The sequence below is a fragment of the Pollachius pollachius genome, assembly GCF_949987615.1.
Source record: "Pollachius pollachius genome assembly, chromosome: 11".
NCBI lineage: Eukaryota > Metazoa > Chordata > Actinopteri > Gadiformes > Gadidae > Pollachius > Pollachius pollachius.
Window position 1 is genome coordinate 8,445,350 of NC_136944.1, and position 23,543 is coordinate 8,468,892.

Sequence of the window (23,543 nt, forward strand, 5' to 3'; positions counted from 1 at the left end):
CGAAGTGTTTCGTGATCATGACCTACAACAGTATGTTGAGGAGTCTTGAATTTCCTTTTGGGTTGGGGGTGATGGGAAAAGGCCCTGGGGGAAAAAGCATAAAGGAGCGTGTGTGTCAGCGTGTGTGTTCCTCACATATGTTCTCTGTTTGCTCTATGTAAACAAAACCAATACAGGATTATATTATGGTAAATTGAGTTGGATAGTTGTTCTATTCTAATACAATTACAATCGTCACGAGTGGCTTCAATACCACAAATCAAATTTACCACTCAATGTCATGGAAGTGAAGTACTAATAATACTGATTGTGCAAATACAACTACTACAGTGATAATACTAATACCAACACTTAAAGTAGAAATAATACAACAATTAATAATAATAATAACACTATACGTACTACAAAATACTTATAGTAGTACTAGTAGTAATACGACTTCTACTAGTACTACGTCTACTCATAATTAAAGTACAAAAAACACTTTTAATATTACAGATACCACTAATACTAATAATCATGTATTATTATTGCTATAATACCTTTTTCACATCAACCAAGTCATAATAACTTTTGGCCATTTGATTCACTGAACTGCTTGAGTAGCTCCTTAAAACACAAAACAGCTGCAAGAGTTATGTTTAATGGCCACCTGTTCACTTCAGGTTAAAGTCCATTTTATTTCTCAGCCGGTATACAGTATCTCAGCAGGCAAGCGGTTACTATGACGCTGCTGGAAGTTCTGCGTGTGGCTGGCCAATAGAACAGCATGCCTGGGGTCAGGTGGTCCGTAGCTATTTTGAAAAAGGGCTGTGTGTGAAGTGAAGCAAGGAACCAAATTAGAATCAAATGAAAATCTTCAGGCCGAGAGAAGGAGAGGGGGAGAAGATTAAAAAAGTAGAATAGGAAAAGGTGGAGTTCAGATTCCCTTCTACATGCGATTCTGTGTTGAAGGGGAGTGTAGCAGCAATATTGAATATCTCTCTCAAAATAGCATTTCTTTAGGACTGTAATTGTGCATGTTTGTGTACATGTACATGTGTGATTTGATGTGTGTGTGTGTGTGTGTGTGTGTGTGTGTGCGTGTTTACTCTTGTAGCATGTCTGTATATGTGGGTCAACACATTCCAGGATGACCACACATTGACCACCCTATCAACTATAACCTGTCCTCTCTCTCTCACTCTCTCACTCACTCACTCACTCACTCACTCACTCACTCACTCACTCACTCACTCACTCTCACTCTCTCATGGGATGATACAGATGTTAATCAACCTCATCAAATACAACCTGTCCCCTCTCGTTATCATTTCTCTCCATCTCTATCCATCTCCATCTCTCTCTCTCTCTCTCTCTCTCTCTCTCTGTCGTTCCGCTCTCTCACTTTATCATATCTGGAATCCTTCCCTCCTCTCCTCCTATCCTTTTAGGAAATGCAATATATGTTCCTATCAAAGGATACAGCTACGATAGTGAAAGAGATAAAGTAGCTCATGTGTACAATGTAATTTCTTCTTTTGATGATTTGCCACATTATTGCTTCAATATTCCACACAATGCAAGTTCTGGTTTGATTATTGACAAATAATGTGATACAGTACAAAAGTCAAATAAGATTGTATGACCATTGAAGTAACTTAGTGACTCTTGACTATTTTGCTTTTAACTGTGAGTTTTGTGTGTGAGTAAGTGTGTGCCATGGAAATATGTGTGTGTGCATGCAGGATTTGTGAGTAAGGCAAGGCAAGGCAAGGCAATTGTTTTTGCATAGCACAATCAAGCAGTTCAATGTGCTTTACAGAGACACTCATAAGAGTCTCTCTCTCTCGATAACAAAACATGTTTTGAAATGCTGAATTCATTTTAGTCATTCGATATTCTCCCCTGATTACCTGGATGCAAAACAAGACATTGCCAACACTTTAGTTAACTCCCGGGGCCAGACGCCGGAACCTCTTAGCACGGAGCCTAGCGTGGCCTAGCTATGACTTTATTCCAGGACTTTATTGGGGGTCAAGCAGCTTTGCTGCTTGACCCCCAATAAACGTATTCTACGTATTCTACGTATATTAAACGTATTCTACGTTTTCCTATTATTATTATTATCCTGCCATGGGAGTCTATGGCCGCCCATGGAACGCCTTGGTAAAAAGTAGTTGATTCAGGACAGTCCCATGATCCCTCGCAGCAATTTTGGCGTCGCTAGCTCAAGAGCTCTAGCGCCACCAACAGGTCAAAGTTGGAAATGCATTCATGTTTATAACTTTTGACCCATTCATCCAATTTTCACAAACAAGGTATCATCATATCTCTGCAAGGCTGTCATGTATCCGAACCAAACTTGTCTCATAGTCTTATGACTCTTATCCTGATGATGCCCAAATAATTTGTTGACATTTGACCTCTAGGTCAAATGTTGTGACATTTGACATTTGACCTCGAGGTCAAATGTCACCACAGCGGGAGTCATCATTTCTCAGTCTATCTTTTATTTTTTGATGTGAAACTTGTTGAAAGTGCTGAAGGCTGTGTGTCTGACGTAGATCTATCTTGTTGCTGTGGCTACTCTGGTCAATTCTGCTTGGGGACGAGTCGTGTTAGCTTGCGACGGCGTGCACGATCAACGCACCAAACAATGGCAAAATACGTATCGCAGCCCTGATCCGTAGGCGGATGCGTTGTTTGCAGCAAGTCTATTCCAGCCCTTAGAAAGCAACTTTAATGTATGTTCATTGTGATAACCATTTGCCAATAGCTTTCATTGTAAGTTAAATTACTGAGATGGTCATCCTGTAGCCAACTCACCAATTAATTCTGTCCACCAAAATAAGTTTATGGAGTCATATTCTGCTTGGCCCCCTCATTGCTGCCTGCAGCTAAATTTCTCATTCTTGTCTGTCCACAAGTTTTTGAATGTGGCTCTACAAAATTAACCAATACTAAATATTACATCCATAGTATGTTTCGCAAACTAATCACTATTTAATGAATCATATATGATGGGCCATTTTAATACATTCACAAGACTTTATATTGCCGTGTGATGTCAGCCTTGAATTTATCGGACCTGTTGCCACATTCTGGTGAATTGATGCTACTGAGTGCGTTGTGCTCTGAGTTTGGCTCTGTGCGATGAGAAGAGACGTCTGAGCCTTGCAACGGCCTGAGGAGAAACTGTTCGATGAACCATCGCCATGGCAACAGGGAGGGTCTGTGCTTTCTCGATGGCTGCCTCGCTATTTGGCAAAGGAGCAGCTGGCATGCATCAGAATCGGCATTATGTGTTACGTTCACACATATGTAACATAACACTGTACGCATGAATGTATCGGAGAACACGCACAAGCAAGGCAAAAGGCCACAAACGGTGTTTCTTTCCACAATTGATTCGCTGGTTCTTGTGATCAGAAGCAATTTATACAGCAAGCTCAGTTACAGGTCAGTAAGGATCATCTTGCTCAAGGGGTTGGACTTGCAGGGAATCGAACCGAGCAACTTTCTGCTCACAGACAGAAACACTCTAGGAACTATACCTCACCCTACCCCTGTATTCTAGTGCACAGGGATTACATTTACCCGGCCTGCATGGTAGCTCATTATCTTCTCCCGATTGTGTCGGTGCTCTGGAATTATTTCACCTTTTGTTATTGAATCATTACTTCTATTCTTTATAGGAAGTAGGTGAGAGAATGTAATTGGTAATAAAGTGCTACAAAGAAGGTATTATTATGTGCAAATAGCTGAAAGAGTGCAGTTAGAGTGATCATTACTATTTGGAGGCTAGAATGTGATGACCGAGCAACCTTCTTGGTTCGTGTGTGTGTGTGTGTGTGTGTGTGTGTGTGTGTGTGTGTGTGTGTTTGTGTGTGAGAGTGCAATCGAGTTACAGAAGCCTCATGCGTTGTTCGCAGGGGGATTTAGCGGGAAGTAAAAAAAAAGAAGACATATGGCGTTTGTCATCCATGTGCATTCTCACCTTCTATTTTAAAAAACCCACAGTGAATGACTCACCTCCTCTTCAGCTCCGGCACATTCAGCTGTCCCACATTCTTCCATGTGCCTCCCACCACCGTCACCCCGCCCGTCACCTATGACAACAGCCAGCCGAGAACAAGTGGGATTGTTATATAAAGAGAGAAGAAGAGAACACAGAAAAAAACATTTTTGAACTCGCCTGCCTCTCCATTTTTTGTCCTCCACGCCCACCTTTGCTCCTCTCTCCCTAATCTCTACTTCTTCTTCTTCTCTCTCTCTCTCTCTCTCTCTCTCTCTCTCTCTCTCTCTCTCTCTCTCTCTCTCTCTCTCTCTCTCTCTCTCTCCTCTCTCTCTCTCTCTCTCTCCCTCTCTTTCCATGCTGTGTTCTGCGTATGTTATGGGCGACAGACCAAATCAAGTCAAACCTATGGTTGCAGCCCTGTATTAAAAACACAGTCAATCGATCCTAAATCCAACATGAAATCCAACATACAAGACAGGACACATATACAGCAATACAATACAGTACAGTGACAGTCAAGTAAAATTCAAGATCACTTCATGTGAAGACCAAAGACAAGCTAATTACTGAGTGCAGGAAAGGCTTAGTGCAACCATTTGGGAAAATTCAGCCTTCTGATGCAGTGAAAACATAAGTATGTTTTTTTTTTTACCTTTGAGCTGTCTATCTTCTACATGAAGGTAGAACCTCAAGCTCCCTCTGCAGGGTGTGGTCAGTACAGACAATATGGCATGGACCTTCCTTCTGATCATAAAGGCCACTAAGCTATGCTTATATATATACCTTTGCTGGCCACACAAGACAAGACGAACCAGCCTATTCTTTTGGGCCTGATTCAGGCCCACTAACAGTGCTGTAGAACACGGTAATCATTTTGGTGCAAGCCTTAAATAGTTATTTAAGTAGTAAAAATATTTGTGTACCTTCTAAGAAATGGCATCTGCATTAGCCTGCAAGCACAACCTGCTGTCTAACAGATTACCATTATATTCTTAGTTCTCCACCAAATTCATCTAAATTCCCTCAATCACCGGGAGTTTTGGTTTGGGTGCTGATTTCCTAAAATCATTAATCTTGTCCTTGGTTTTTAAACATTTATTTCAAGCAAAGACTCCACCATGACACAATGTCATCAACGACCCGTCCATGATCTAGTTCCCCCCTCTTCAGCAGACTTAGTATGGCCGAGTCCTATGCAAACTATGTACATGGTTGGTAATATTCTAATCTGTGTTTTGATTCCCCTTCTGCTCTCAATCTCTTTCTCCTTATCACGCTTCCAACCCCATCTATGGAAATTCATTAGACAAATCTCAACTACATTTCCATACAATTTACATCATGGCATGGCTTGGCTTGATGCTTTGTTTCTTTTGCAGGTGGATGTTCAATGGGACTAAGCAGGTGGTTGTTTTTGTTCCAAGAAAGGGACATTTTGTTTGCCGGTTCATTAGGGGATCATATGGGATTGAAGTTAGTGAGAAATCATGACAAAGGGGAAGTACATCTAATTGGTGCACACATGGACACATAGTTTGGTTCAACCTGTTCGTAGTTCATAGTTTAGTTCAACCTTCGCAAGAGAGTCTGGCTTTTTGCAGGAGGCAGGATATTTGAAGCCACATTGGGCCAATTCAAATAATATAACGTCACCAACGGTTCGGGCTTATAACTACAGCTTCCGAATCCCAGGAAGAACACAGATGAGTTGAATTGCTGTTGTAATGCTGCTTTCTGCCATAACCAATGCTGTGGCAACATGGCTATGAGCCAACGCTGAAATAGGGAAATGCACTCTCAACTGCATTGCTTCTGAAATTGTTCCACCCGTTTACAGCAAGTTATTTTACAATCAACCCAAGAACTAAAAGGCTGAACGAATCACAAACGATTCCTTTTTACTGAATAATACAGAACATCAGGAACTTAATAAATTAAAGAAATCGCATATTAAATCACAATCACAATATTGGTTACAATTATCGGAATTAGATTATTTCCCCAAATCATTCAGCCCTACCAAGAACCAACACTTGAAGAGCTACTTGGCAAACACCTTGCATGTGCCATAGAGCTTTAGTGTGTATGTCATCCCTCCTTCTTGAAGAACAGAACCAGGTCACTTATCTTTCCCAATGACTACAATATGATCACTAGTATAGTCTGTATGTGTTCATCAGGAGTGAATTCCACTTGTGTTGATCACCAGTATAGCTCGGTGTGTTGTTCCCCAGTATAGCTAATTGTTAATCCCCAGTAAAGCCCACATGTATTCATCACCAGTATAGTCTGCGTGTGTTGATCCCCAGTTAAGTCCACGTTTGTTCATCAGAGGTACAGTCAAAATGTGTTCATCATGAGTATAGTGCACATGTGTTGATCACCATTGTAGTCCCAGGTGTTGATCACCAGTCTAGCCCTTCTATGGTGATCACCAGCATAGCCCATGTGTGTTGATCATCAGTAAAGCCCATGTGTGTTGATCACCAGCATAGCCCATGTGTGTTGATCAACAGTATAGCCCACATGTTTCGATCACCAGCATAGCCCAGGTGTTTGACTGTGATGGTCCGTGTCTCCCCAGGGCTCTGCAGACTCCTACACCAGTAGGCCATCGGACTCGGACGTTTCCCTGGAAGAAGACCCCGAGGCGCTGCGGAAGGAGGCGGACAGGCAGGCCCTTGCCACTCTCGAGAAGGCCAAGGTCAGAGGCCGAGCCTGAGCGAATCGCAACCAATCACTTCCTGGCTCATTTTGTCTGGTGGGCTTCCTGTCCGGATCTTGACAGCCGGCTGCCGACATGGCTTGGCGATGTGGAAACACGTATTATCACTATGATCATGTGGAATTTGGGAACGAACACAATAGGCTATTCGCATTTCAAATACAAACTAAAACAGTGTTATGGAGGGTCATTACATTCAAACCTCCTATGTCAATCATTTGAGGGTATAATAATAATAATAATAATAATAATAATGGATTGAATTGATATAGCGCTTTTCTAGACACTCAAAGACGCTTTACAGTGAAGAGGGGACCTCAATCACCAGCACCAGTGTGTAGCACCCACTGTTGGTGCATGGCAGCCAATCTGCGCCAGAACGGTCACCACACATCAGCTTGAGGTGGAAAGTGAGGGAATTAATGAGTCAGCCAATTATACAGGCGGATGATTAGGGGGCTAGATTGAATGAGCCTGGTTGGGCCAGGACACCGGGGAAACCCTTACTCTTTGGGATAAGTGCCCTGGGATCTTTTATGACCTCAGTGAGTCAGGACCTTGGTTTTACGTCTCCTCCGAAGGACGGGTATAGGATTTCTTAGTATCAAGGGTATCAAGGGTATCATGATATGGCAATGTTTTCCCCTCATGGCGATACAATAGCAAATAAGAAGATAATAAAACAATTATATTGAATTCTAGCCCAGCCCTAGATGCAATAGATTCAGAACTGTCTCATTTATTATTAAATAGCAATAATCAAGCTGGATATGTCAGGACTGGGACAGCAGTTAATTGTTCGTTTTATCTGATTATTTGGGTATTCTCTGATTGCCACCATATCTACCTTGACACCCATAATGGTCCGCATAGACCAAACCCGTGGCTTTTGCTGTGAGAACAAACGTTGGATACAACTCGGGGCCCAACGATGAAGTTCCTGTGCAGGGCATGGCCATATCCTTCGAAGCCAAAGACTTCCTGCATATCAAAGAGGTGAGCTTCTTCCCAGCTAAAACAACTGTGCGTGTGTGTGTGTGTGTGTGTGTGTGTGTGTGTGCGCGCGCAAGTGTGTGTGTGTGTGTGTGTATGTGTGTGCACGAGGACGAGCAAACGGGGGGCAAAAATGCTTATGGTTAAGGCAATTGTTACTTGGAGCTTTAGCGTCTAGCATCGCATGCTGCCTTCCACAGAAGTACAACAACGACTGGTGGATCGGCCGGCTGGTGAAAGAGGGCTGCGAGGTGGGCTTCATCCCCAGCCCCGTCAAACTGGAGAACACCCGCCTGCTGCAGGAACAGAGGATGAGACAGAACCGACTCAGCTCCAGGTAACCCAGTACATAACAGAGTAGGGGAAGTCATCCCACAGAGGACTCCATTCAGAAATCAGGACCGTTCGACCTGTCGATACATTGCGCAATGCAGTTTATTCCGATTGTTCACGGTATCTTCGACCCTCGAAGGACGAGCTCAGCAAGTACATTATTGCACTCAAACAATGTCATATCGTTATGTGTTATACCAACACGCTGGTACATGAGATGATGCAATCAGCTGAGAGAACATTCTGTCACCACAGTAAATCTGGAGGGAGCTCTAGCCTAGACGTCGCCACAGGGACCCGAAGACCCACCCCACCCGGCACAGGTGAGGTCCCCCATCCTGTTCAGTCACTTTGAGAGAGAGAGACAATCTATACACGCTGCATGCACGCACATTCATTAACCCTTGCACACACCCAAAACGTACATGTGATTTTTTTTTTCATATCATATGAAGCGAGAGCGAACCAAAAGAGACCTGCATGCCCACATGCACCTTTGAAAACACAACAATTTGAATTAAAAGCACAATACAGAACTCTTGCACAAGCACACTACTTGTGCATTCTTACTCAATTCAAAATAATTATTCGATTCTAGATTCAAATGCTCGCTACCCATCCAATAGATATTGAGGCAATTTGAATGAATCCAACCCCAATTTAAAAAATGTCAGTCCTCATTTACTTAGTATAAACCCTGATTTATGAAAAAAAAAAAAGAATATAATGGAAATGCTTTTTCAAATTGTACAATAAATGTATCGATTGCACTACAAAAAGATAAAGAAAGAGGTGATTAACTAATAAACATGTTAAACAACAACATCAAAACGATAAGAAATCTATAAGAAATAAGAAATCTCAAAACAAAAAGGACATATAATAGTTACCCCACCTCCCCAGAAAACCACAACTCACAAGTTTCCTGCAGACTGAACATTGGATTCTTCTCGAACAACTAAAGAGTAAAAATGTATTTTGACTGTGCGTGCGTGCATGCGTGCGTGCGTGCGTGCATGCATGCTTGCGTTACAGCGTTTGAAAGTTTGGATGATGTTCAAGGTAGGCAGATAAATTGTATTTATTTGCTTACCTTGATTGTTATCAAAACTTTCAAACGCATCAGTGGGCTCCGACTCCGAACCATGCTCTGAACTCTCTCTGAACTTTTCACACGCAACTGTATCAGGTGCAAGATTATCAACTGTATCAGGTGCAAGGTTTATCAACTGTATCAGGTGCAAGGTTATCAACTGTATCAGGTGCAAGGTTATCAACTGTATCAGGTGCAAGGTTATCAACTGTATCAGGTGCAAGGTTATCAACTGTATCAGGTGCAAGGTTATCAACTGTATCAGGTGCAAGGTTATCAGCGAATCAACCATCATAGAATACTGCAGTGAGAACATTGTAGGCAGATGTTACACCTGTTACAGCTGTGGGCCTTAGCTCCTCTTCTGTCATTAAGAAACAATACACTGTGGTTTAGTCTAGTGAGTAGACTAGACCACATCCGTTATATTTTTTGATCACTAGTATCAACAGAAAATAACGGATTGAGAGGGGAGAAAAATGGATTTTGCCGTGACATTTCTTGCGTGTACATGGGAGTGTGAGATGGATTCTGAAAGTGTGAGTGACCCGCCAGATGCGTGAGAGTGGGAAACCGTGGTTTAAGAATGGTTCAAGCTAATATCAGCAGTAAGCTAGCATCAGCCAGGGAGCTAACTTGGAGCATAAATGCATTGCATAAAATGAATTAATCAATATCATGAACCAATTAGCATCATACCTACAATTCCATGACATATCTATCCAATAAATAAAATACCTAGCAAAGTAAAAAATTATGAAACACTGCCCTTAGTATTAGAAACGACCACAGAGAGTTGAGCAGCGGCAGATCCCTAATATTCTCATGATTTCTACTGAGGATGTGAGCATGGGCGGATCTACCGGGGTGGCATGGGGTGGCAACTGCCACCCTGAAAAAAGCCTTGCCACGCCAGCTGCCACCCCAGTTGGCAGTGCAGTGCCGAATTCTTTTTTTTTTTTGGGGCTTTTACAAGATATTTACGAGAGCGACTTTGAAATGTCCGACTGCAAGTGAATGCAGCCAGGAAATATTGCCCCATCCCGCCCCCCCCCGCCCCCCAGAGACTCCCGCCGGCACTGATTTTGAATACAAGGAAGGCCCGCGAGTTGGATCCAAAGTTCCTCCAAACTAACGAAGCAAGCGGCACGGCAGAGAGACTACATTCTTGAGGTAATACTGATCAACTGTCTTTCTATGAAGAAATGATATTAAGATTGGAATGCCTTAGAAAATAGCTGCGTAGCCTACACACTAGTAGAAATGCCTAACGGCTCAATCCAACATTGTTTTTCAAATGCATGTTGCCTAGCAACCAAAGCTTCTCGGTCTAGAGAGAAGGTAGTCCATTTGTTTATAAAGTGTAGGCTGATTTGAAACGATATAACTCTGGTTGAACAAAGTTAATGGCAAATCTGTCCTTACTGTGAGTTAGGTCTGTGTAACGTATGAAGGCTAATATTGATTTAAATTTTGTCTTGCATGCTCAAATGTTATAATATCTCAGTCATTGAGCATGATGCACTGAATGACAAAGAAAAACAATTCAACCAAGCTTTGTATTGACCCAACACATTTGAACCTTATTTCAGAAATCTGTTCCAACTTTGGAAGCATTTAAGAAGCTCACTCTGCAGCTGTTGAAACCGACGGTAAGTGGGTAAAAAAAACACATTTGACACACATCATTCAGTTTTAAGCTGAACAACATTATTAATAATGATTACTGTTAATATTAAAAGGAAAAAACGAAGTGAAGTCACTTTGAATCTTATAGAAAAGAAGAGGAAGGGTGACATCAGCAGTTTTTTCTCACCAAAAACTAAAAAGACACCAGTAAAGAATGATAAATCATCAGAACAGACAGAAAGACAGGCTGAGCAACAGGAAAGCGACAGGGTAGACGGCAGAGATGACCAGGGACATGACGAGGTGGAAGGAGAAGAACAGAGAGATGAAGAGATGGAAGAGGGAGAGCATCACAGAGAGGAGGTGTGAGAGGGAGAGAGCGACAAACAAGATGAAGTGCTGAGCTCACACAGTGAAGGGGAGCCACTGCAAGAAATCTCCAGTCAAGCTGGTCCAACATACACTATGAAATGTGTATGTTACATCTAAATAGAAAGCACATTTCACACAATTGGACATGTTGTGCATGATATAAGAGACATGGCATAGCCTCAGTCTAATATATCCATTTTTCATTCTAGTAAATATGTTTGGACATTTGTCACTGTAAAGAGATTGAGAGAGTGTCATAATTTTTGCAGAATGTATTTTAGACCTATTATAGAAGCTGAGGTTAAAATTCCAAAACTAACCAAAATCTTGTGCTGTATGCATTAACACAGCCTGAGGGTTAACCACATATCTAATCAATGACAGCTTCAAATTGTGTTATAATTAGGTGATATATTTTATAATCATTTAAGCTCTATTTAAATTTGAATGTCCCCCTCATCTCATAGACATATCCAAGTCAAGGTGTGAGGGGCAAGCTCAGCCAAATCTGGAGAGATTCCCCAAGACCCTCCAGGGAGGAGCCAGAAGACGCTTCCGAACAGACTGGTACAAGATTCCTTCATGGCTGGAGTATTCACAGTCCAAAGATGCTGCTTATTGTTTTGCATGTAGACATTTCTCTCTACCTGATGCCCCAAGACTGTTTTCACATCAATTGACGGGTATCGGAACTGGAAAAAGGCCACAATGAAGGACAGTGGTTTCTGTTCTCATGCGAGATCAGAAAGCCATGCAAATGAAATGTTTTCATGGGCAGAGAACATAAATGGCAGATAAAAATACCTCAATGTTGGGCATAATGGATGAAAAAAATAAAAAACAGGTAATTGAAAACCAGAACTACATTAAAGCCCTAGCAGAGATTTTAGTACTTACTGCCACAGAAAACACAGCCCAGAGGGGACACAGGGAGTTTCCTGACTCAGAAAAAAAAGGTGTTTTTCTGGCCATGTTAGATTTGCTGGGCAACCATGACCCTGTGATAAAAAAGAGACTTGAACAGCAAGCTAAAAATGCAACGTACACTGGTAAAACAATACAAAGTGAAATACTGGAATGTTTGGCTGCAATGGTTAAAGAAGAAATCATTCAAGAGGTGAAAAAGAGCGCACAGTTCTCAGTTCTTGTTGATGAAACCAAAGATCTTCAGAAAATGGAGCAAATGTAATTTGTCCTTAGGTACTACTACAACAGTGCGGTACATGAGAGCTTCTTAGAGTTTGACGTGGCAGAGAGCCTGGATGCTGCTGCATTAACAGGCAAGATCATTAGCTTTCTACAGAAATATGGGCTTGAATATAAGGACAACCTTGTAGGCCAGGGCTATGATGGCGCTGCAGTTCTGAATGGGGTACATGCAGGTGTCCAAGCTAAAATAAAACAAGTAGCCAAACATGCTTTCTATGTTCATTGCAGTGCACACTGCTTAAACTTGGTCATAGTGGACTCTGTTAAAAGTGTTACTGATGCACGACACTTCTTCTCATTGCTGGAACGTATGTATGTATTCATGTCTGGCTCTTATGTCCATAACTAATGGCTGCAAGTGCAGCGAGAGATGTTTGATGGCCCACCGAGGGAACTCCAAAGGCTAAGCGATACATGTTGGGCCTGCCGGCACGTAGCTTGTCGTAATGTCATGGATAGATTGCCTGCAATAGTACAGGTGCTTGAAAATATTGCGTCTGAGAAGCATCCACAAAGAGCTGTTGAAGCAAGAGGGATATTGGTCCAGATCGATCTGAATTTTGTTGGATGCCTTGTACTGTTCCGAAAGGTCTTGAGTGACGCTAAATATTTGTCAGACATGCTCCAGTCTAAAACAGTGGACTATGCTAAGGCTGTTGAGCTAATTGAAGCACTTAAGGATACATTGTTACATTATCGTTGTGAAGCCTCTTTTGATGAACTGTGGAGTGAAGCACTTGATGTATGCCGAAAGAGTAGCATTGATACAACTCAGCAAACCGAAAGAGGTACAGACAGATATCAAAGGCACTTCAAGATAGTGTCATCCCTTCCACTGTGGGACAGCATGTAGTTCCAGATAGCAAACACACTTTTTGTGTCAATGTGTACTATCCAGTTATGGATAACATGATTGGAGAAATAGACAGAAGGTTTTCCAACACAAATTGTAACATCATGCAAGGTGTCCAAGCACTAAATCCGTCAAGTATTACTTTTTTGAGAGAGGAGACTGTTTTTTTACTGGCAAATGCTTATGATTCAAATATTGAGGATCTTAAACACAAACTGCAACAGACAAGGAGAGTACTGGAGAGAAAAAAGAAGGAAATGGAAAGTCCTACCACTCTGATGGAGTTTGCTCAATTTTTGGACCCATACCAGGAGGTTTTTTATGAGTTGTTCAGGTTGTGTAAGATAGCAGTAGTTTTACCAGTGAGCAGTGCATCTTGTGAACGAAGCTTTTCAACTCTTAGGATCATAAAGAGTTACTTGCGGTCTACTATGACAGAGAAGAGATTGTCAAGCTTGGCTGTACTCAGCATTGAAGCCAAACGCACTAAAGCTTTGGATCTAAATAAGTTTGTGAGGCGTTTCGCTGAACAACATGGTAATCGCCGCATTCAGCTCTTGTAGGCATGCCAACGTCATGTTCTGCTCAGCACTGAGCTTAAAAAACTAAAAATGATGACAAAGCCTTATTTTTCATGCCGTTATAATAATGAACATTTTCAGATTCTTATGGCATTATTCAGCACTGTATAAAATCTACATGTAGGCCTACTCTTATGGCATCATTCAGCACTGTATTAAAACTACATGTAGAACCTACTTTTGAACCATGGCACTTTCTTTCTGTTGTTCGCCAGTTCCACTGATCGAATGTTGGACCTGAATGTTTATGTGTAGGAGTTTTTAACAGGTACTGTTTGTGACCAAACATGGGAAAATGCAACGCAATATTTATATGATAAATGTGTCTATATTGTATGTAAATTATTGGAATCTGTGAATAAAGTGATATTTACACTCAAGTTGGACTGATGATTGACATTTGATAGGAATATCTCATGGACAAATACCAAAGTCTTACTGTTAACTAAAGTACATATTGCAGCTCTCTTTGCATATATGTTTAGCCCCATGCCCCCTGCTGGTGTAATAGTGCAGGTTGATTGAGTAATTATTCAGTAATAATTTATTAAATTTTGTCTGACACCTTTTATGTTTAAATGTAAGGCTTTACTCATCCCACAATAAAGTAAGTATAAGGTTATTGAGTCAAAATATCTAAATGTGGGGGCTTTCCAAGTAAGTATTGATTGATATGGCTTTAATTAAATCGGCATTCTGTATATACTTCTGCCACAGGGTGCCACCCCTCAAAATCTCCTGCCACCCTCTTGCCACCCCATGAATATTTTTCTAGATCCGCCCCTGGATGTGAGACAAGGTGAGCTCAGATAGTGGCAACTTAAAGTTATTCCAAGCAATCATTGTAGCCCTTCAGAATGAAAGGAGCTAAATAACACTAACATTAAGTAGCCCGTTTTATTGTTAGTTAGGCTATAAGTAGATTAAGAGGCTAATATCAATCATGTATAGTACATGCTTGTAGAGGGGTATGTCCATCAGCAGATAGTGAGCAAGAAGATGTGATAGAGGATGATGGAGGTGAAGAGAGTGAGTGAAATGAAGGCTACTCTAAGGGTGACGAGAAGGAAGAGGCAAGGACAGAAGAGGAAGGGGACAAAAGTGAGAGCACTGCAGACCAGCATTTGCTGGACTCAGGACTATGGCCAGAGAAGCCTTACAGATCATCAGAGATAGAATTGTTTGCATACTGGCTAGTAAAGATGCAAAACAGCAGACAAAGCCCAAATGGCACCCAAAGAAATGGAAGGCCATCCATTCCCAAATTATCTTCAGTACGTAAAGTCAGCCAATTGGCGTGAGAGGCGTTTTTCCTTTTTTTTATGCATGAGATACATGGATCAAGAGAGGAAGAGTGTCCACAAGGACTGCTTTTGTATTGGCACCAGACTTTTGTGATTGAGCCCTGGCTGTCAGACAGAACAAGCCTCTCATTTACACTATCAGGTGGTAGGGTATTGTGGTTCCTGCTAAGGGACTCTCTCTACCCAATAACCGAGCCCAAATGATCAACAATGTCAAGATTCATATATCAAGAAACTTATTTTTTTAATGGACATAATACAAAAAGGGTCTGTGAACAGTTCATTGACAATATGCCATAGCTCTACTCATAGCAGAACCCCAATACCATTGGGGATAATATTCCTTTACCCTGCGACACAACTCTTCATTCAACACATCTTTTCCACTTGGGCTATTTTGTCATTCTATTTTCATTTCTTCCTATCTTTCTATAAAGCACACCAATGACCCAACCTGCAACAGTTTGGTTCCGGCCCATGTTGCTGTATCATTTCTCTGGTGCTTCAAATGCACTTTGTCCTCTGTTGTTTCGTATGGTCACGTAACACCCGGTCTTTGTAATCTCGGTAGCTCATGAGACGAAATGTACACATTCTGTTTCTCTCTGCAGATAAGTCTGGCCTTGATCCTGTAGAAAGCATTTCCCAAAAAGGTTAAATTCTAGGACCAATCAGCATTCGAGTGGATGGTGGGTGCCACCCATTCAAGGCCAGACTGATATTCACTCATTAGACTCATTAGACCTTTAGTAACCAATGTCTCTCGCTAAGACGATGCACCTTCCCTGTTGACTCCAAAACCTGTGACTGTGACATCTCTCTCTGTACCGTCCTTTGCCGTTTCTGTTTTATCCCACTGCATCTCACATGCTTTCATTCTATCGTTCTATCCTTTTACCATTTCACCTTTTCTTCTCTTGTGTTACTTTCTCCCCATCCTTTCCTCCATTCAACCCTACTACTTCCCACTCTTTCTCCTCCTCCTCCTCCTCCTCCTCCTCCTCCTCCTCTATCCCCTGTCTCTTGCTGTATTGCCGGTCTTTCTCTATGTATCACCCCCCTCCCAACCTGCCTCCCCTCCTCCCTCCCCTCCCCAGCTCACGTCGACATGTCCACCGTGACCTTTGATGTTGACCCTCTCGACCTGGACTTTGAGGAGCCCCCTGACAGTCAGGGGGACCCTCACACCCCTAAGGGCACCTCTGGCAGCGTCACGTCCCCACAGGCCAACGCACATCGGCTGCCCTTCTTTAAGAAGGTAACACTGCAGGCCTGGGAAACTGCATATGGATTCCCAGCCACAAGCTGGCCGTGCTAACCACCCCCCTCCCTGTTCCCCACCACCACCAACACCAACACACATGCACCCACCATGAACCCTCAGGCCGCTTGTCCTCTGAGATGCTTCCAGGCATCACTGCTTCTCTACTTCCAGAATGTCACAGCTCTGTTGTTTCACTAACCCACCCCAAAATGGGCCGTTCTGAATGCCTGCTCCTGCCTCTAACACTGATTGGCCCAGTTAGTTAGGGATCTCTGATGGTAAGGCAGAGATGTGTTGGGATTTGGGTTGTCCATGTGTGTGTCAACCGGGAGAGGCAGGGCACTGAATTGCACACGTTTGTGCCTGAGCCTCTCAAAGTCCCCTCTCGTCTGAGTGGGATATTAACACAATGTGAACTGTGTTTGTGCTTTTGTCCCTGTCTCCCCTGTCTTGCTAATCTTCTGGTGGGCCTTGTTTTGTGTGTTTGCTGAATGAATACCGTAGGTGGGCCGGCTAAACAGAAACAGAAATCGGTGAGTGTGTTTGGTTCTTTAATGACACTAATGCCCTGTCCCAATACTGTCCTGACTCCCTTACCTCTTCACATTGCCAATACCTTTTGCACGCTCCTGCGTAGTGTAGGGTGTCCCACTTGGACGATGGGTGTAATGGCAGTGGTATTTGGCCCTCGAGGTGGTCCAACGAATAGAGCACATTATTATCCATCCATGGCTACAGATGGTAGGTCCGCCACTGCAAAGAGCAAAAATGTAACCATATCTTATCAATAAGTTAATCTTAAATTTTAACTTTTTTTATTTTTGTTGATATGTCTGATGATGAAATCAGATGATGTGTAATTAAGTTGTGTCAAAATCAAGTAATTTACAAATGCAGCATTTGTGTGCCACAAGCCTATCGCTACAATAGTCAGTGGATGAAAGTAATTATTCAATTAGAATATTTGATATATAAAGGGTTAGTATAGTTGCCGATGTTACTAGTGAGGTATACAACTCTGCATTGTCAACCAATAATGTGTACTGAATCTGTCCCGTTTCGTAGTTTAGGGGTCGTTCAAAACAGAGTGGTAGGGAGTAGGGACAGAATTGGAACAAGGCCTGACCTAGCTCTCACCCCTCTTGTCAGCTTCCTCCTTTTCGACGCTGGCTTGCTCTTCCATTTTTTGGTTTCATCTTGTAGACCCTTGCTGTGACAAAGAAATCATCCAGAAAAAAAAAATGTGAAGCCTAAAAACAAAATAAATTAAAACAAATGTCCTCCATGGCTTTGTCAGTATGGGAGTGAGTATGGATGATGGACCCAGTGGTCTTGGTAGGGCTGCACACCTCTGCACACTGATTGCTCAATGTACAACAGGTTTGGAGCCTCAGAAAATGTACTTTGGTTTCTGGTTGTCATAAAATTTGCATCATTCTTTGTCAGCAAGAGGACATTTTTTACGGCTGGTATGCCATTGCTAGCAGCCAAAACACACCAAAATATTGTTTTGTAACATATGGGTCGGTAGAATTCTGAAACGTATTCACAGTTGTTGTAACTTGTTCTCGCCCATGCAGGATGCAACACTGTTGTAGGGTGCAGCCCTGTGCTTAAGTTTTAAAAGAATTGGTATTGGGCGCAAGAGGGGTCCATTGAGTCCTTGTGTGGTTAGTGTGTATTAATTCATGTACGAGCATCCTTTCAGCTCAATGGAAATGTCTGTATCTGCATGTGCATTTCTTGAGTATACCCGTGAGTGTGTGTTTTGTGTGTGCTTTTGCGCGAGCATTTCGAGAGCGGACCTGTGCGTTCCATTGCTTTTATATTCCCCTCTCTCATTGAACCTTGGAGCAGATGGAGCACGTTCCCCCCTACGACGTAGTCCCATCCATGAGGCCCATTATCCTCGTAGGACCCTCGCTGAAGGGTTATGAGGTGAGCACTACACCACACCAAGCCCAAACTGCACACATTACTGCCCCAGAGCCACCAGTTTCCCTAATCCTCGTGCCTCGTGGTTTCCAGGTGACTGACATGATGCAGAAAGCGCTCTTTGATTTCCTGAAGCACAAGTTTGAGGGCAGGTAGGAGAAAGATGTGGGCCAATTCAGTCACTAAGTGATACCATACCACCGGACAATCCCCCCCCATGAACCGCGACATGGAGGAGAAAGGGATTGTTGCCCCCGCACTTTGACAGTTTAAACCCTGGGCGTATTGTACATCTCCCTTTTAATCCAGTTATAATTTGTTATATATTTATAATATTCTTCATTTCTGTTATTATTGTTATTTTACTCTATTTTTATTCTATTGCACTTTATTTCTTTTTCAAGCACAGAAAATACAGAGAATGTCACACAAACATTTCATTGCACATCCTGTACGAGAATGTGCCAAATAAAAACCTTTGAATCTTGATTCAATGCGTACGGCGGTAGAACGTGAACCAGGTTCTGACCCCCGGACCACCCACTGACTCTCTGATTGTGGTTGCAGGATATCCATCACTAGGGTGACGGCGGACATCTCCCTGGCCAAGCGCTCCGTCCTCAACAACCCAAGCAAACACACCATCATCGAGCGGTCCAGCACCCGCTCCAGCCTGGGTAAGTACTTCCCCACGGTGCCGGAGCCGGGCGGGACACTGGATTCACCCGCCCACTCCCTGAAGTAGAGGCCATGATTTAAAGATCAAGCAAAAGAAAAAGAAAAAAAATCAATGTATTTTGTTGCATTTTTTAATTAACGTTACAAATCTTTGCTTAACGTTTATGAATAACGCTCTTTTAACGTTCCCTTTTCCTTTTAATTTAAATGAAAATGGACCTTGGGTTATAAAGTGGAAAATGATTTAGATATTGATGATTTTCAGAATTCCAACAGATCAGCAGAAGATTGATATTCCATGTAGTAGATAGATAGTGATTTTGTAAAAAATAATTTGGTAAAGAAATGTTAGCTTTCTAGAACTAGCATTTTTTTAAAGGTGACATATTATACCAGGTGTGAGTCTGATTGGTCAATACCACACCTGGTGGTATAATAGGTAACCTTTAAGTTCCTTACACCCTTGCCAGTCATTTTCAATTTATGTTACTACTGAAACTTTATGAAACCCCCTGAAATCTATTGTTGGCTACACCACAACGTTCAGTTCATTATTTCACCTGGGCATACCTCGATATAAAGGAAAGGACTGTGCTTCTCAATGGAGAGTAAGGATAAGGATAATGGCGTGTGAATACCTTTCCATCCTCTATGTGGTTTTTATCCGTACATGTATTTCCATCTTCATTTGACCTTCACCATCTTTCTCGTTCCATTTTTTCATGTCAAAGTGCCCTTTTCTCGCCCTTTTTTAAGTGCTAAAATATTGTTCTTTAATGAGGAGGGTCTGTAGCAGGACTAAGAACAGGAAAATGTTTTGTTTGTGTTTACTGGAGTAATAGAAAACTGTTTATAAACAAAACCACACAGATAGAATACAACTTATTGCTAAATTTGTAATTTAGCCTACAGGTTTTATTTTAATTGATTAAGTGTCCACTCTAGGACATTTTAGGTACTGCTTGGCTATTCGAAATGAAACACTATCTCATACTATAATGACCTGTCAAGGCAGCCAATGCAGAAGGGATTGATATGTCATCCTAAACCAAACCCTCCGCATGGCCCTAGCAGTAGGGCTCAGCCATGATCCTGCCATACCCCAACTGCTCAATCCGAGTCTTATGATGTGGCCTCTTGTCTCTCTCTCTCTGTTCATCCTGTCTTCCCTGCCCTTCGCCGGCCCATCCCATCTCTCCCATCCGCCCGTCCGCTTGCCATGCAAACTCCCCCCCCCCCCCCCCCCCCACCTCTCCCTTCCGCCCCACTCTTGACCTCTCGACCTCTCCAGACGTGTTGGGTACGTATGACCTCTCCCTGGCAGGATCAAAAGCACACTGCATCTCTCCACTCCCCCCGCCATCCTTTGTCATGTTCCGCCATGCCATGTTTGTCGGCACATCTTCATTTTCGTCTGCTTGCCTGTCGTGTCTCTCTCACAACATCTCTCACGTCTTAAGTTGATAATTACAAACAAAGAGTGGGTGACATTCCGTTCTCTGGCAGCCATCATTCCACTGCAGCTGTTGAAATAGATGAACGTAATGATGGTGCTCCACTGCCATGCAGGAGATCTCGCTGCTACTGCGTGTGGAGATGGATGGTTGAATATTGATTGTGGTTTGGCCGCTACTAACCTACAACCAAATTTGTCTACAACCTAGGCAAATTACAATCAAATTTGTTGACCTGGCATAAAGTATTGAATTTGAACTTGAAATGGTGTCCATCCTCCACCCAGGCGACAGGGTCTTTCCCCATCTCCCTCATGGAGCATGGGGCTTTTGGCTCCTGCACTGGCTGGACGAAGGGTGGCTGGGCCTGGGGTGCTGCAGGCTGGATGCAGGGGTGGCTAGCCGCAGACTGCCACGCTGGTTCGATTTAGCTGTGTCTAAATGGAACTCTCCATCTGCTTCAATACTCTTCTTGTCGATAGTCACCGACGTGCATGAGACAGTAACACTAACATGCCGGTTAAATGCATGTGTGCAAAGTGCAAAATAATGAATTAACTAAATCCACATTGAAACAATCGATTTTTGAATTGAGCTCTCAACTTATTCAACAGATGTTAAGTCTCACTGTCTCACATCCGTTTTCCTGTTTTATGGATGCTTTCTCTCCACTGGGACATCCAGCCGAGGTGCAGAGTGAGATCGAGCGTATCTTCGAGCTGGCTCGTACCTTGCAGCTGGTGGCCCTGGATGCAGACACCATCAACCATCCCTCTCAGCTGGCAAAGACCTCCCTGGCCCCCATCATCGTCTACATCAAAATAGCATCCCCTAAGGTATGGACAGAAAATTACAATTTTGTGTACAGCTTATATCTGTAAATATATCTGTGAATATCTGTAAATATTCTATAACACTCCGGGTAGTCTGGCGGGAGTCCTGGCGCTCTTTATCTAAATAATATCATATAATACATATACATATACATAGATATCTATATCATATAATGACATGACGAGGCCCCACCGCCTGTCTCGCGGCGGTGGGGCCTCACAGCGGCCCACTTCAATCTGAAGTAGACTGAACCACGACATGGAGGAGAAAGGGATTGTTGCCCTCGATTGTCTCCCGCCGGAGCCCCACTGCCCGCTGACGAGGCACCACCACCTCGGAAGCGGGCAGCGTGCCTCGTGGCGATGGTGCCCAGCGGTGGCGGGCAGCGGGGCTCCGGCGGGAGACAATCGAGGGCAACAATCCCTTTCTCCTCCATGTCGCGGTTCATGTACTTACTTACAGGGAGTCAAAGCCAAAGTTCCTTTCCCCCAATTCCTTCTCCACCATGGCTGAGATAACCCCCACTACGAGTCTCGTTGTGGAAATACCAGATACGTCGGAGAACACAACGTGTTAAGCGCCATAACACCAACAGCAGAACGGTTATCCAAATAACAAGGAAGTGTACAACAGTCGTAGCTCATTGTCTCATTGGCGGGCCAAATTCTCTGGGCGGGCAAAGCAGAGAAGGGGAGGTCATTTGGAAAAATTGCAAATCGGCAGTCTACCCTTGTGGCTACGATTGACGTCAGATGACGTTCAAGGGGCAGGCATGGTACCCATCATGCATTTTGGCATCATATCATGAATTTATATGATTTAATACGAAAAGCCACAACAAAGATTAACAAAAAAAGTCACTAATTTATTTATAATTATTATTCTAATTTTTTACTCACACCATGATGAAATAGTATACCTAAAATCACGGGTATATCAACTTGCATGTTGACTTCTACCGGTAAATTAATTTAAAAGTTAGTAAAACTTATGATGTGTTCATTGAATATGGCAAGGATGTAAGCATGCTTCTTGACAGCAGTATATGTAACGTGTCGGCCACATCTGGAGATATTGAGTGTTGTGTTGATCTAGGTGCTTCAGAGACTTATCAAGTCAAGAGGAAAGTCCCAAGCCAAGCACCTGAACGTGCAGATGGTCGCTGCGGACAAGTTGGCCCAGTGCCCTCCTGTGAGTTCCCTTTTGTGACCCTAAACCCATCTCAAAACAAACCTTACAATACATTGTACAGAAAAGTGTCGCGGCCACGCATTATGTACAACTTTTCGGATATGAGTAGCAGGCAAAGCAGCTTATAAACTTAATGAATGAAACTATTGAAACACAAAATAGAAACAGGACTAACTGAACTAAATCTGACTTTTGTGCCCAGGAACTGTTTGACATCATCCTGGACGAGAACCAGCTGGAGGACGCCTGTGAGCACCTCGCTGACTACCTGGAGGCCTACTGGAAGGCCACCCACCCCCCGAGCAGCAACCCACCCAACCCCTTACTGAACCGCACCATGGCCACAGCTGCCCTGGCCGCCTCCCCAGAACCGGTCTCTAACCTGCAGGTACAGGTGCTCACCTCCCTGCGCAGAAACCTGGATATCTGGCCCGGCCTGGAAGGCCACGTCGAGGGGAAGGAAGATGAGCACACTCTCTAGTGGCCCACTATGGGAGGGGGAGGGGGGGGGGGGGGGTGAGAGAAGAATCCGGCTACGTCAGAACCTAAGCTCCGCATACGTGCTGCCCCGCGGCCTTCCCGTTTAGATTAGGGAAAGGAGCGTTCTCACGATGATGCATCCTGCCGATAGCAACAACATCAAACACACCTGGAAGCTGTGCAGATAGGCATAGCTACGAGGGTGGGGGGACAAACAAGAAAACAAGCACCTTCTCTCTGACTCATTAATCGTATGTTCTGTTCTCCTGGTTTACATGGGTGTGTTCTGGCCAGCCACCCACAGAATTGCTGCATATTGCTAACCTTTTCTGATCTAACCAGTTTGCTGTTATCAGTAATCACCACCAATTTGAGGAAAAGGAAGAGCTTTTCTCCACACCTTGTTAGGAAATCTCGAGCAGTCTCCACACAAAGCAATTAATAACGTTAAGCACAGAGCATATTATGAAATCTTTGGGATGCAAATGTTATTTGGATTAGGTTTTAAGAAGGAGTGGCCGGCATAGATTTGTCAGAGCGGCTCAGGGATGCTAATGTCAGCCATTTGGCAGAGGCTTCTTTCTAAAGGATTGCTGTGAGATTTTTCTATCAAAC

At 43.2% G+C, this 23,543-nt stretch overlaps 1 protein-coding gene across 1 annotated transcript in view; it reads left to right on the forward strand.

Annotated features, from left to right (window-relative positions):
• Positions 1 to 23,543, forward strand: part of cacnb1 (calcium channel, voltage-dependent, beta 1 subunit) — a 40,795-nt gene that overhangs the window by 14,219 nt on the left and 3,033 nt on the right. The window contains exons 3-13 of the mRNA XM_079746398.1: positions 6,585 to 6,704; positions 7,599 to 7,721; positions 7,919 to 8,055; positions 8,307 to 8,374; positions 16,861 to 16,889; positions 18,214 to 18,294; positions 18,385 to 18,443; positions 18,859 to 18,968; positions 21,108 to 21,259; positions 22,353 to 22,448; positions 22,651 to 22,836. Of these exons, the coding sequence (XP_079602524.1) occupies positions 6,585 to 6,704; positions 7,599 to 7,721; positions 7,919 to 8,055; positions 8,307 to 8,374; positions 16,861 to 16,889; positions 18,214 to 18,294; positions 18,385 to 18,443; positions 18,859 to 18,968; positions 21,108 to 21,259; positions 22,353 to 22,448; positions 22,651 to 22,836 (1,161 nt within the window). The remainder of the gene's footprint in view (positions 1 to 6,584; positions 6,705 to 7,598; positions 7,722 to 7,918; positions 8,056 to 8,306; positions 8,375 to 16,860; positions 16,890 to 18,213; positions 18,295 to 18,384; positions 18,444 to 18,858; positions 18,969 to 21,107; positions 21,260 to 22,352; positions 22,449 to 22,650; positions 22,837 to 23,543) is intronic.